Source organism: Camelus ferus, chromosome 23 (assembly GCF_009834535.1).
Source record: "Camelus ferus isolate YT-003-E chromosome 23, BCGSAC_Cfer_1.0, whole genome shotgun sequence".
Classification (NCBI taxonomy): Eukaryota; Metazoa; Chordata; class Mammalia; order Artiodactyla; family Camelidae; genus Camelus; species Camelus ferus.
Window position 1 is genome coordinate 28,757,328 of NC_045718.1, and position 15,776 is coordinate 28,773,103.

The following is a 15,776-nucleotide window of genomic DNA, read 5'->3' on the forward strand; positions in this document are numbered from 1 at the left end:
AAATTTTGCTTAGTGTCATTTGTTATAATGTATATTACAATTAAAGTGAGAGGAACAGAATGTTCAAATAAACCTAATAAATTCCTTTTGTCTTCATCTGTAAAAGGGGATTGATAATGCCTATATAATAGAGTTGTAAAGATTAATTATGCCATATTATGTAAATGTCTTTACATAAGCTGTACAGATTCATTAAATTACAGTTTTTATTATGGAACTCAAATCTGAAGGACCAGGCAGAGAACCATCACTTGTTCCTTCAGTGAAGAATGGTAGCAGAAAATTTGACATGTTTCTATAGTGAAATCGCTGGCATTTAAGCTATTTATAACATACTGATATGATTTCTGAATATTAATTCTCAAGTTAGTTGGAAATCAAGCATATGTTCCTGTTCAAAATTTACCAACCTTGAGTTTCAGGGCTGGGTAAAGCCTAGATCATTAAAAGAGTATTATTTGTTATCTATTTTCTCCAAATTTAAGGAAGCAGTTCTAATAGCAAGGCCTTTCTGAATGTTTTCCTTGTCACTTTATGATTTCCTATGCCAGGGGAGTTGCAAAATAATTTTGTTTTTGCAGCCAGTTGACTCCTAAAATACTATTTAAGATGATTATTGATGATTATTTGAGGGAAGTGCAGAAGACCTGTTTATTTACAAATATACAGAGCTAGGTCAGGAGGATGTTTTGTTATTTGTTTTAATTCTGCATTTCCTCATAGACTACCACCAGTAACAGTTACACTAATTACAGCTTAGACATTCTGTTCTCAGTGGGAAGATTTGGCATATTTTGGTAGGAAAGTAATTTGGTAATTGAAGTGGGAAACTAAATTCGGTTTTAAAGCTTTACTTTTTGGTGTTTTAAATTTCTTTGCCTTTTAATATTGACATTATGGTAAAAAATTAAAAGGCATGGAAATGTTTTTTAGGAGTAGTTTGAAGAAGACATGTTTGTATGTGCCCTAACTCAGCTTCCCAACTGACTTAGAAACACTTGGCAGTCTTTTGAATGAGACCCTATGTTTCACTGCCTTGGTGTGGTAAGTAGGAATTTCTGTGCTAGGGGTAGGTTCTAAGACCTTTGCCCAAAACTCTTGCCAGAACAGAAAGAACCACACCCACCTGTCTTCTAGGAGTTTCACCCTTGGTTTGCATCTCCTGTGCCTAAACTTGGTCCCCTCAGTTAGATAAGAAAGGTCCCTGGAGAAGATTCCCTGAGCAAGACTGAAAGGAAATGGAAAAGAGCACATTCTTACACTCCAGACACTGGAGCAGGCCTGCTGAAACAAAAGGTTCTTGGTGGGAGAGAAGGGAAAAGAAAGTAAAGGCTGTGGTTAGATTTTTTAGCCAAGAGTTGAGAGTGGAGTGGGGAGGGTGTCAAGACAAAAAGTTGGCTCACCCACACAACTGCAGTTTCTCATACTTCTTCACTCTTTCAAAAATTTGTCAAAGTTCATTACCACCCACAGTAAATAAGATGCGGCCGCTTGCGAAGGCTTGTATCTCTCAACTGCCTGACTTCCAGAGCCAAACACCCAAGGTTAGGCCAAGCAGAACCTAAGGTAGGGGCCTAACATCTGCTACACTAGGACTAATTCTAGGACTTGAAAGTACATTCTGTCTTTCCAGATGATTTTGAGAGTTTCTCTCAGTCTTTCAACATCCATTTATTCATATTTGCAGTCTTTTTTTTTTTAAGGTATCTCTTTTTAAATTTTATTTTACTGAGTTATAGTCAGTCTACAATGTTCTGTTAAATTTCCAGTGTAGAAAACAATTTTTCAGTTATACATAAACATACATATATTCATTGTCACATACTTTTTCACCATAAGCTACCACAAGATCTTGTATACATTTCCCTGTGCTATACAGTAAGGTATCTCTTTTAAATGAGATTTTTCTTTTTTGTTAGTGCCTGCAGGAATTTCAGCTGAGATGATTTTCTGGCAGAAATTCTAGATGACCCCTCAGCTAGATCCAGCTTGACCAAACATAGACAATTCACCAGGGATTGAGAATTTATTTTTCTGCTAATATGCTGAATCAAAACATGCCATGTGCTTCGAAGCATGTCTAGCTGACATTGAACATCATGTTGAAAAAATACTGATTATTTTGTAAAGCCTTTTAAACGGGTTTCCTTGACCTAATCAGCATACTTTGGAAAGGTACAAAGGAGATGCAAAACTTCTTCTTTTTTTTTTTTTTTACATTTTTTTTATTGAGTGATAGTTATTTTACAATGTTGTGTCAAATTCTAGTGTAGAGCACAATTTTTCAGTCATACATGAACATATATATATTCATTGTCACATTTTTTTTCGCTATGAGCTACCACAAGATCTTGTATATTTTTCCCTGTGCTATACAGTATAATCTTGTTTATCTGTTCTGCATTTTAAAATCCCAGTCTGTCCCTTCCCCATATTTGCAGTGTCTTTTGATTTACTATTGGGTCTGTTGAATTTACAGGTTCAAAACAAGTATCACAGAGATATACAATTAATAGTAATGCAACTCTGGGGCTCACCTTTGAAACTGTTCTTAATAGGACTGTTTTTTCTAAGTGGTTAAAACAACTTGGAAATGTGAAGTCACTCTTGGTAAATGTACTGTTTTGTTTTATGCAGAAAATAGTGAATGAATCTATGAAAACTCCCTTTTTTATATTTATTAAAATTTTTAAAAGTCATTGATATGTCTTTAGTAGTGACATGTTCATTAAAATTAATTTCCATTTTCCATCTCTTACTCTTTAGAAACTTACTAGGACTTCTTTCCCTCCCTCAGATACCCAGTTTCAGCAAGGTACTTATAAAGTCACTTTTCTTTGTTGTATGAGGAGGCTCTTTTTGTTTTTGTTTTTAATAGTGAAAAATTTTATATTTAGAATTAGCCAGCTGGACTTAGTTTAGATGATTCCAATTTTGTTGGCAACATCCAGAGCATCATAGTCAGGAGCCAGTTGTATGAATGCCTTTTTCTCTCCATCGGGCCTGATGAGGCTGTTGACCTTGGCCACGTCAATGTCATAGAGCTTCTTCACAGCCTGTTTGATCTGGTGCTTGTTGGCCTTGACATCCACAATGAACACAAGTGTGTTGTCATCTTCTGTCTTCTTCATGGCTGACTCAGTGGTCAGGGGAAACCTGATGATGGCATAGTGGTCAAGCTTGTTTCTCCTAGGGGCACTCTTCCGAGGATATTTGGACTGCCTTCTGAGCTGCAGTGTTTTGGGCCATCGGAAGGTGGGTGACGTCTAGATCATCTTTCTTTTGTGGATGTGAATGTCTTTCAGCACTGCTTTCTTGGCCTCCAAAGCCTTTGCTTTGGCTTCAGCTTTGGGAGGGGCAGGAGCTTCCTTCTTCACTTTCAGCGCCATCTTCGTGAAAAGGGAGGAGGCTCTTTAATGTTGCTGCTTTCTAAAGAAAGATTTGAAAGACTTTCCACATTTGTACTTCTCATTTTGATGTCACTAAAGTACTTCAGCTTTCTCAAAAGAAGGACATTATCTGAAATACACATTTTCTCTAAAAACAGTAAATTGCTAACTTACTGATTTTTTTTTTTTTTAGATAATGCTTTCTGTAGACTCATATTCAGGGAAGTCCAGGAGAAGACTATGTTGAGTTATTTGGCTCTAAAAGCCTTGAGTTATAAAAAGAACTAATAGAATCTGTAATATTTATGTGTAACTTATTATCAGAGATGGCTGGCTGGAACTGGAAGTCATATTAAGTATTTTATGCCATTGATCAGATGGCAGTCCTCAGCTGACAGTGGTCTCATACCAGCAAGTCCCTGACATCTCCAGTGTTAGGCCCACAATGCCCACCTATGTCATCACCTCCAGCTTGTCTAAGCAGGCAACTCGCAGGTTAACTTCTGTGAATCAACCTACTGCTGAGGTGGGGGCCTTTCATAAGGCCTCTGCTTCCCAGCCTGGCTCTACCAACTCATTCTCTTCTTCTTTGTCCCTACACCTCAGAGTCTTTTAACTCCGAAATGGCAAGGAGTTTTTGTCTTTGTTCCTATGTCAAGGGCGGGGTGGAGGCAAAAGAGAGGTGCCCAAGTAAAAACCAGAAGACAGCATAGAGAGGGGTAGGGGTGGGGAACTAAAAAGATAATAGCAAACTTTTCCTATGAAGGGCCAAATATTGGATATTTTAGACTTTATGGTCTGTTCTCAGTTCTGCCATAGTAGCAACCATACACAATATGTAGATGAATGGGCTTGTCTGTGTTCCAGTTAAATTTTATTTATAAAACTAGACAGCAGAACTTTGGCCTACTGGCCACAGTTTGCCAACTTCTGCATACTACAAAGTATATCCCTAGTAAACTGGCTCTAAGAAATATTCTAGAAGAGAAGTCCTAAAAATATTTAGAGCACTAGGGCATTATTTAGTAAATGCATAGTTTCTCAGAGGAACTGAGGACAACACTCATTTTGATGTTAAAAGTTGGCGTCAGATATATTTTAAGTCTCGTATTCATTTCTTAAAAACTGCTGAAGAATGAAAAAAGCAGCAGTGAATTATCAGCCTCTGTTATACAGCAAAACCCAGCACTAATGATTAAGCAGAGAGGGGCTGTAAGGGATCATTTTACAAATGACTTAACAGGAAAGCGGAGCTATAAAGCAGGGTAGTTAATGGAAGCCTGATTTCCAGTCCGTGCTGTGTCACACTGCCTGGCCCTGGAATCAATTCAGGGCTTTAGAGAAACACTCAGAGTTTTAGCGTATATGTTTGGCAGTCATCTTTATAGAAGTGAAAGTATTATTCTGTTAGATTTTGATGATTGTGTTTTTTTCCCATAGGAATTGGATAAATCTCTAATACCCGTTGAATTGAATTAGCCTTATTACCACTGCAGGTAAAACATCATTGATAAGTCCCCCCATAATATAACACACAGTTCTTCTAATTTCTGACAGGTTGTTCCAGCTGAAGGATTGGTCTCTATATTAAAGAAGAGGAATGATACTGTAGGAGATCATCCTGCCCAGATGCAGCAGAAACCATCTAAGCGAAGAGTGAGGTTCCAAGAAATAGATGACAACTTAGATCAAGGTAAAGTGCTCAGCACTGTGTCCAGTGCAGAGTTGATTAGTGTTTTGCTGAAACAATGAATTAATGTGCAATACGGTGTTTGCTAATGGGATTTGTAAAGAATATGTGTACTTAGTTTGATTCTCTGTGTTTCTTCACGGAAGATAAAGCAACTCTCATCAGTTCTTAAATAATTCGTAAGCATTTTGTTTGCTCAAATAAGTAAGCAAGTTGCAACATTTATCTCATTGCCTTCCTGTCCTGCAGATAGTCCTCAGTGTTCCAGGCCCATTTCAGTTTCCTTGTTCAGTGTTTTATTTTCTGAGGCTTGTTTTTTGTTATTAGTAAGCCTGCTATTTTTGTCTTCTTTTCAGTAGCAGTTAATACTTCTTCTTGATTGATGTGGAAAATATTTATGGATTACAAATATATTCTCTTTGGCGATTTCTTCTTGACTCTATAGAAAAATGTGTCTTTCAAGAGCAGCAGTTTAACACCATTGCTAGTTTGATTTTTCCCTCCTGGGTCTGTATTTAAGGTGGTTGTTCAGTTTCCCTAAGGCCTGGGTAAATCAGGGTGAGTGGAAATAGAGCCAAGAACCTGTCAGTATGCTTTTCATGTTCATAAAACAACTGCACTGTTAAAATAGCAGTGTCAGCATGTAGATATCCTTTCTAAGTATGACAGAAAGTGGTAACAGTGGAGGTTTCTAAACTTTTACAATTATAAACTGATAGGCACCTTGGAAATAATGTGTTCCCACCCCTCATTTTACCTCTGCACCTTACTTATAGCTATCACAGTCTTCTCGAGATAAAGTGCTCAGTTCTTTGTACTAATTGGTACTGAATCATTGCAAACTAGGAGGAACCCTGGATTTAGTCCCTATTTCATTTAGTCCCCATCTCATCTTAGACTAAGTCACTTAATTTATGCTCAGTAGCCACCTATGCCTCTTGGCTTCCATGTTGGACAGCACAGCTCTAAACATTTTCAGTGCATGTAGATAAAACAAAATAGATGTTTTTAACTAAACTGTATTTAAATGTTTTTATATAAATATATGATAATGAAGAAATATCTGAAAAAATACATAAACTAGATTGTTAATGAAGATAAGTGGGTGGGAGGAAATCATGCCAAAAAAAGAAAAGATGGTAAAAATAATATACTGACCAAAAACCAAAACACAACATGAATGATATGATCGTATTTATTTGTGTGTATAAAAATTATATTTGCATATGTTAGTATAAACTATTAAATCTATTACTACCTATTAGCTGTTAAAATCTATTAAACTATAAATGTGTGATTCACAGGACAATATGATTTCATAATCCTACTTCTGTAAAAATCCTGAAACCACATGTGTTTGATCTGGAAGGACTCACACCAAATTTAAGTGATGCCCCTTGGGTGAGAGGGGAATATGATTGGGTAGGAGAAAAAGGGAGAGTAGTCCCTTAGGCTCTTAGATACTTTCATGTTTAAATTTTTATCAGGAAAATATATTCACATATTACTGTAAATTTTCCCAAATAAATTGTATTTTGTTTATATTAGAGTCTATGAGATTTGTACTCTTTTAATTATAAAAGTAATATATGCTAATCATGAAAAAACTCAGACGGTAATGAAGTAAAAAAGTGTAAGTTCCTCAGTCCTCCCTTGGGGGTTTCCCCCAGGTGTTGATTGAAGTTTCTTACCATCCTTTCACAACACATTCTGTATATGTGTATGCATATGTGTGTATACACACTGACTCATACATGTGTCTTTTTTTTTTTTAACACAAATGGGTTCATTGTATACTTTTATACACTTCTTTTTAATTTAACCATCAATCATGGGCATCTTTCTGTGAAGAACCTAGTAAATTTATTTCATTCGGTTAAACAATTGCATAGTGTTCATGATATGAACATCTTGTAATTATTTATATCAGTCTAACTAAAATAACTAAGTTATTCTGAACTTCCTGTTATAACAAACTTTGCTACAGTGAACATGCTTGTGAATATGATAGTGTGTGTTGTGCCGACCTATAGGCTAATTCCTGAAAGTGGATTTGCTGGGCTAAATGATCAGGACCATGTGTCCCAGTTGGCCTCACGCAGTCTTTGTTCCTACCTATTGTCCCAGCATTGCATTCAGTTAATACTCTTGCACTCTCAAAAGTACCCCAGTCTGGACAATAAATTAATTTAAAAGGTTAATAGATACTGCCAGATTACCTTCCAAGAAGGTTTCGGTACACCCTCATCATGCTGGTTGTAAAACTTCTTAGTCTTTTCCACGTATTTTTTATTTTTCTTTAATTATAAGTGATCATTAAGACTTTCAGCCAGAGAATATTTTCTTCAATGTAGAAAGACTTATGTGGACATTTTTATTAAAAACAAACCTGCCAAAGTTGTTTAAAAAATAGAAATTATTGTAGTAGCTAGAACTTCACCATTCTATTGAATGGTAAAATTGAATATTACTAATATGCAAGATCCCAAAGACATTTTTTATTGTTTAATATCAAATTGAATTTGCTTAAAGATGGTCCCATGGTGTGAACTCCAAAGATACTATAATAGTGAGGTTATAATTTGTATTCTAAAATAACACTGTGAGCACATCAGAAAAGTACTGCATTTTCCTTCTTTTTTATGGAAATGGTTATATTTATTGTGTAAATGAGCTAGTTTTAATTTTAGCATTCACAAGCTCCACAAGCATGTATCTCTGTGGTAACTAATAGGTCCTTGTATGATCCTTAGGGGCACTGGCTCTCTGTCAGTGACTGCCACAGAGGACTAACATTAGAAACACTGTTACCTTAATCAACAGAAGACAGCAGATACTAGGATTTCATTTTGTGCCAATTTAACCTTACTCTGTTTTCGTATTTGCAGATGAAGTTGGAAGTGGTTCCTGCATTTTACTGGTCTTGCTGTGCATAGCAACGGTTTTCCTTAGTGTTGGAGGAACTGCATTATACTGCACTTTTGGTGACATGGAGTCACCTGTTTGTACAGACTTTGCTGACAACATGGACTTCTATTACACTAAGCTACTGCAGGGAATGGCAGAACTTAAACACTGGATCTACCTCTCCTAGCAGCATTCAAGAGGGACAGGCATGCTGGCAGTGAAAATCAAAGAGTGAAACTTTCTAAACAGCTTTTATTTCAGGAGTTCTGTAACGTGCGCCCTCCTACCCCAGAGAGGAACCACAGACATCCGAAACAACAACTTTAAATGGCAATCCGGAGGAACTCTTTAAAATAATCCACAATATTTCAGGCAAATACTGATTTGAGCACTGTGGGTGGTAGGACTGATCTTTGGAGAGCATGTCCATCTCCTCCTTGCTGCTTCCTAGTGTAATGAGCTACACTGAGCAGAGTTAAACAGGGCAGTGCTGGAGCCAAACCTTTTTGGCTACCTTGTCAAGCTAGTGGTTAAAGGACACTTTTGGTTTACATTTGTTGGTCCAAAGACATTGCTTCCAGCCATCATGCAATAAGTTTGTGTGTAATGAAAAGGAATTACCTTATGGTTTTAATGTCTTTTTTAGTTCACCTTGGGAAGCTGTGTAATTTAGACTTTGTGCACTCTTTCCAGATTCTGTTTTCCATTTGTGAAATATGTGTGTGTGTGTGTGTGTGTGTTTCAGACAGTTATCATAAGCAAATACCCAACATGGAATAACAAAGATTATTCTTTTAACATGACTATAGATATGCAGGCACAAATCTTTCAAGAAGGCTTAACTGCGGGACAGATGAATTGTAGAAATCTTGGCCCTGAATTGAGAAGCTGTGACAGATGTGTGACAGTTAATTAGCTAGCCAGAAGTTAATCACAGGCCTATAGGTAAAATTAAAGCACTTCCTTCCTCTGAGTCTGAGGCATCCAGTATCATCATGGATTCAGTGCTTCCTGATATCATGAATGCTGGACTCAGTTCTGTAAACACTTACTGAGCACCTGTCATATTCTAAGCATCTAAGAACCAGAATACAAAGGTAAATAAGATATTAGTTTCTGCTTTAGATGTTTTATGTAAAATAAACTAATACATTGGCAAATGAAATTAACTCATTATATATAATTCAGTATTAACAGATCATACATTCAGATGCTTGAATGTGCATTCATTATCATGGGCTTGATTTAGACCTGTTATGGGGTCATTAGGCGAAAATTCAATCATATCTTAAATAGAGAAATGTTTGATTTTTGTTTAAATCTGTCAGGTGGCATTTCCTTTTCCAAGGTACAGTGGTCTAACAATTAGGAAGCCTTGCTTTGGCTTTTTATATCATTGGCAGCATTCTAAAAGAAACAAAAAACACATGAATTATAGTTTTTTAGCAATGATTATTATTTCATTTTTTTCTGTAGGATCATTTGAAGGAAAAAGACAGAAATTACTTTATAGTTGTTACTGGCTGGTACAGTACCTCCCTTTGTGTTTCTGCTTATTTATTTAGACTTATGAATTTTAAAGGGCTTTTTAAATAAGTTGAAATTGTGTCATCGAGCATGCATTTGGTTATCCCAATGCTAGATATTTAATTACTGTGTCCCTAGGGTTTTGATTTTCTATAATTTCAGCTCAGTGTGTTTTTAGGATTGTTTATTTTTAAAGTGATGTTTTATTTTTACTTATAATACTGTTTGACTTGTCTGTCATGTCACCATGAACTATAATATTTTCAAGGATTATAGATAAAAGATATTTATTTAGAAGTGTACGAGATACTGAAATCTAGATTCCTTATACTTAAGGCTGATTTTATTAGAAGATTATTTTAATGTTCTATTATAAATTTTAAGAATTTGTATTCAGATTGTATGTAAAATATGTAAAATGTTGATGGTACTATCTATCTTGTGGTTCTTTAAAAGACATTCACAGTCTACTGTGAGGGGCATCCCCATCATAGACAGACCTCTTCTGTTTTACCCTCATGATTTCTAGTTACAGAAATTTGGTGATGCTGATTTCTGTCGGTTCTATGTCAAGATAAGTCAAAATTTCCCTCTCCTGTTCACATCTTCTCTTTTAGGTCACTATCGAAGTCCTAAATAATCGATAGTGTCATATTTGCATATTGGCCGCCAGGGCCGTTACTTCTGAAACTGAAGATTTCCTGGGAACCTTCACACTGAGGTGAAAGGATTGAGATAGTGTTTTGGTACTCTGGGGTCCAATTGAGTCTCAGAAAAACCATGTGTGTCCTCACTACTTCCCAGGGAGGGTAAGGTGAGCTCAGGAGTGTATTAATGTCTTGATTTAAAATAGGCATGAAATCTCACCTAGAAAATTAGGGCAACTTTTAAAAATATAATGGTAATTTATTGCATGAATTGGAGTAATTCCATCCGCTGATGAGAGAACTGTTATCTCACGCATAAAAAATTCATCCAGTTTTGCTATAATGTAATTTTTTTCCTGTCATTTGAAAGTACTGACAACTGTTTGTAACTAATCTTCCTTAAGAACTGTATTTGAGGGTAACAGATCAAGCTTGTAATTTAAACACCAACAAAGTGTCTCAGAGAGTTTGTTTGAACCCCCTAGCTACTGAGAAAAACTGTTTTAGAGTGAAAGTAAAAGAATTCCAGAAGTTGGTTTGGCCCTGCAAGTAGATGGCCATCTATTTTGGGAAGTCTAATAGGTCCCTACGTAAAGGCCCCTCTGCTTCTAACACACCTCCCTATCTGCCTGAAACAACAGCTGAAATTTGCTCTAAAAATTAATTCCTTTAGATTTAAAAATAAAATCTCCCTGGGGGGTTTACCTTTATTGAGCTGTTTCATAATGCTAAGAGGATTTGAAACTTGAAGGTAGGCCTTATTTTGAAAGGACAGATTTGAATTGGGTCTTGCTGGAGTGGCAGGAGGATATGGAGTGGGAGTGGAAGAGTGAAGAAGGGGCAGGAATTGAGAAGCAAAAGAGGGAAGGTGGGAAAAGAACAAAGAAATCTTTTAGCTATTAACTTGTTTTGCTGAAGCTGGCTTTGTGGCATTTAATCCCTATCCAGAGAGAGACTGAATTTTTGTCTTTCCATTGACATGACCTTTATAACTCTGTTCATTTCTGTGGGTTCAGGTAATAGTAACTCACCCTTGTATACTAACTTATGAAGTGTATACAGTGCTTTCACATTTATTCATTTGATGCTTAGACAATAAACGCACATCCCTCAAATCCAAGTCTTGTAACTCCCAAATCCATTACACTTTCCCTTCTATCATGTAGCCTCTGTCCTCAAAAAGAATAAGAGTAATCTAGGGTTTATGGCACAAATTACAGTGCCATCTGCTATTTTAACAACCTCAAAGATAAACGTTTACTGAGCCTTATGTGCTAACCCTCTAAAAACTATAGTGAATTAAAATTTTCTCTAAGGAATTCTAGTAGTATTTAAATCTCTCTGGGAGAGAGAAAAGGTATGGTAACCTGTGAGCATCTCTTATTCCTGGTCCTAAGAAAAGTACTCCTAGATTCAACTTTTTGTCTGTGGCCCCAAGAACAGTGCAGAGTCTTGAGCAACAGTGTTTATCACTGTGCCTTGACAGACACTGGAATGCCTGCATTGTGTCTAATGCTGTGCTGGGTGCTGGGGCTTTTGAAACAAGAAATGGCACCAGCTTAAAGAAGTTAGCATCTGGTAAAGTAAATGTATTTGTGAAAGGGGGAAAAAAAAAGAAGAAATAGAGGATAATGCTACATATGGGGGTAGAAACGTGTGCTCATTCCTTCCTACCATGTATCATGCACTACTAGGAATAAAACAATTTTGTCTAGGCCACCTGTGTAGCAACTTGATAGACAGGACTCCTTTCTACCAACCAAAATTCTAGTAATTATTACGCTTTTCTTCTAGTTAGTATTTGTGGCATTAATAGCTGGTGGGCTTTCTAGCACCGGAAAGCTTCTTGGCAAGAGCCTTCTTCAAAACTGAGTCTGAATAACACTAAACAGCACTACTGAAAACATTACAAAACTCCAGGTCCAGATGCTTCTCTGGATAATTCTAACAATCATTTAAGCAAGAAATAATACCTATCCAACAAAAGTCTTTCAAAAGGAAAAAATACTTGCTAACTCATTTTATGAAACCAATATTACTCTAATATCAAAACTAGACAATAAGAATATATAACTGAGGACCATTATCATGAACTTAACCACAAAAATTCTTAACAAACATTAGTATATCCAATCTAATACTAAATAAAAAAAGGTTACATACCGTCATGACCAAGTGAGATCCCAGGAATACAGTGTTAGTTTAACATTCAAAAACCACTCAGTGTAATTCATCATTTTAACAAATAAAAGAAAAATATGCTCACACCAATTAATGTGTAAAATTCACACATCATGATAAACACTCAACAAACTAAGACTAGAAGTGAACTTCCTCCACTTGATCAAGGGCATTTCTGAAAAATGCACAGCTAAATATCAAATACTTCAAACAAACAGGGCAAGAATGTTCACTGAGATCACTTCTATTCAACATTGTACTGGATGTCCTACAGCAAGAAAAAAAAAAGGCATATCAATTGGAAAGGAAGAAATAAGCCTTTTTGCAAACGACGTGATTGTTTAAAAAAGTCCTAATGAATCTATTAAATGCTACTAGAATAAGTGAGTTTAGCAAGGTTACAAGATGCAGGGTCAATATACCAAAAAAACCCCAATTATTTTTACCAATGAACAATTGGAAAATGAAATGAAAAACTCATGAAAAAATTCACTTTACTTACAATAGCATCAAGAACATGAAATCAGATTTATTTACTTAGATTTGTTACAAATCTAACAAAATATATGCAAAACCTGTACACTGAGATCTGTAAAACATTGCTGAAAGAAGCCTTAAATAATGGAGAGATGCAGTTTTTTTTAATGGATTGGAACAGTCAATATTAAGATGTCAGTTCTCCCCAAACTGATCGGTAGACCTGACACAATCCCAGTCAGAATTCCAGCAATTTTATAAGTTGACAGACTTGATTTTAAAATGTGTTTGGAGATGCATGTGACCTAGAAGATGGCCAACAAAACTTTTAGAACAAAACTGGGGGACTTGTAACTCTTGGTTTCAGGACTGAATGCTACAATAATAAAACTGTGGTATGGCAAAAGTAATCCAGAAGTGGATCCAAATGTATATGTTCAAATGATCTGCCAAGGTGTCAAGTGGGGATAGGAGTCTTCAACAAATAATGCTGGAACAACTATATAGCCTATTGGGAAATAAAATTAACATAGACTTTTACCTAACACAACACAAAAATTAACTTGAAATAAATGAATCTAAATGTGAAAGTTAAAACTATAAAACTAAAACAAACCAGGAGAAAATCTGTGTAAACTTTGAGTAAGCAAAGATTTCTTTGAATACAGAATATACAAACCATACAAGAAAAATGATTAGCTCAACTTTAAAAACGTGCTCTTTGAACATGATTAGGAAAATGAAAAAGCCAGCTGACAATTGGGGGGAAATTCAAAATACATTTATCTGGTAAAGGTCTTGTGTTCAGAATATGCAAATATCTCATGCAACTCAATCTTATAACAATCCATCTAAAAACTTTGAACACTCCTTTCAAAAAATATATACAAATGGCTAATGAGCATATGAAAAGATGCTGAGTATCATTAGCCATCAAGATGCAAATTAGAACTTTGAGCTACCACCACACACCTGCTAGGATGATTAAAGTTTAAAAGACTACACTACCCCCGGGAATGCAAGAGTGGTTTGGCGTAAGAAAATCAATGTAATACACAATAATAGAATAAGAGGGGAAAACTATGATTATCTCAACTGATGCAGAAGAAAAACATTTGACAAAAATCCAATATTCTTTCATGATAAAAACTCTCAAACTAGGAGTTGAAAGAACTTTCTCAACATGATAAAGGGCATTGGTGAAAAACCTACAGCTAACGTTGTGGAAGACAAACCTTTCTCACCAAGACCGGGAACAACACTATGTTCACTTCACCACTATTATCCAACTGTTCTGGAAGTTCTAGCCAGAACAATTAGACAAAAAAAAAAAAAAAAAGCAAAATTGGAAAAAAAGGAAAACTATATTTGCAGATGAATTGTGACTATAATTGGAATCATAATCATATATAATATATGCATATATATTACATATGATTCCTAAATAACCCACAGGAAAGATGCTGGAGATAATAAAGTCAGCAAAGTTGCAGGCTACAAGGTGAGCCCACAAAATCAGCTGTATTTCTATACACTAGCAATTAACATTAGGAAATAAAAAATTTCATGTGCAATATAATCTGAAAGAATAAAGTACCTAGGAATAAATTTGACCAAGGAGGAGAAGACTTGTACGCTGAAAACTACAAAACATTGATAAAGGAAATTAAAGACTATCTAAATAAAGGGAAAGGTATCCTGTGTTTATGGATAGAGAGACTATTGTTAAGATGCCAATAATACCTACAGTGATCTGCAGATTTAATGCAGTACCTATCAATCAAAATAACAGCTTTTTTTTTTTTTTGCAGAAATGGAAAAGCCAATTATTAAATTCATATGGTAATGCAAGGGGACCCAGATAGCCCAAACAGTCTTGAAAAAAAGAAAGACAGAATTGGAGCCCTAACATTTTTCAGTTTCAACATTTACTACATAGATTCAGTAATCAAAACAGTGTGATGCTGGCATAAGTACAGACATATATTCCAGTGGAATAGAATTGAGAATCCAGAAATAAGCCCATACCTTTTTGACCAGGTGATTTTTGATGAAGGTGTCAGGACTATTCAATGGGGAAAGAATTCTCTGTTCAACAGATGGTTCCAGGACACCTGGATTTCCACATGCAAAAGAATGAAATTGGACCCCTGCCTCACACCATATACAAAAATTAATGAAAAATGGATCAATGGTCTAAATATGAGGTAAAGCCATAACACTCTTAGAAGAAAACATAAAGGCACATCTTCATGCCTATGGATTTGGCAATGGATTCCTATGACAACAAAAGTACAAGCTCCAAAAGAAAAAATAAATTATACTTCCTTAAATATTTTTAAAGTTGTGCATCAAAGGAAATTATAAGAAAAGGAAAAGACAACCTACAGAAAGAATATATTTTAAAGTCAAGTGTCTGATGAGGGTTTAATATCCAGACTTTATAGAGATCATCTACAATTCAACAAAAAGACAAAGAATCCAATCAAGACAAAGGACTTGAATATACATTTCTCCAAAGAAGATAAACAAATAGCCAATAAATACATGAAAAGATGCTCAGCAGCAGTAATCATCAGAGAAATTTAATTCAGAACTACAATAAGATAAATGAAATAATATATACTACAACATGGATGAACCTTGAAAACATTATGCCCTGTGAAATAAGCCAGATGCAAAAGAACAAATATTATGTAATTTGACTTATATGGAATATCTATAATAGGCAAATTCAAAGAGACAGAAAATAGAACAATGGTTACCAGGGATTGAGGGAAGAGGGAAATGGGAAGTTATTACTTCTCCCTATCCCCTATTCCCTTTCACTGTTGCTGCTTAATTGGGCTAGACAAATGTTTGATGACCTCTAAATAGCACCCCTCATTTGTACAAGACCTAACTACTCAACCAGCTCCTTATAAAGTGTTACAATAAAGTCACTAGTTCAAAAGGCCT

General features: G+C 35.6%; 1 protein-coding gene and 1 pseudogene across 2 annotated transcripts in view; one reads left to right on the plus strand and one right to left on the minus strand.

The window, feature by feature from the left end:
• CNST (consortin, connexin sorting protein) overlaps window positions 1–11,479 on the plus strand; it is a 73,152-nt gene extending 61,673 nt beyond the window's left edge. For both annotated transcript variants that reach the window (XM_006188108.3, XM_014562129.2), the window contains 2 exons: window positions 4,947–5,082; window positions 7,968–11,479. In XM_006188108.3, the coding sequence (XP_006188170.1) occupies window positions 4,947–5,082; window positions 7,968–8,173 (342 nt within the window). In that variant the 3' untranslated portion in view covers window positions 8,174–11,479. The remainder of the gene's footprint in view (window positions 1–4,946; window positions 5,083–7,967) is intronic.
• LOC102515008 lies at window positions 2,861–3,848 on the minus strand (annotated as a pseudogene).
• Window positions 11,480–15,776: the final 4,297 nt, after the last annotated feature.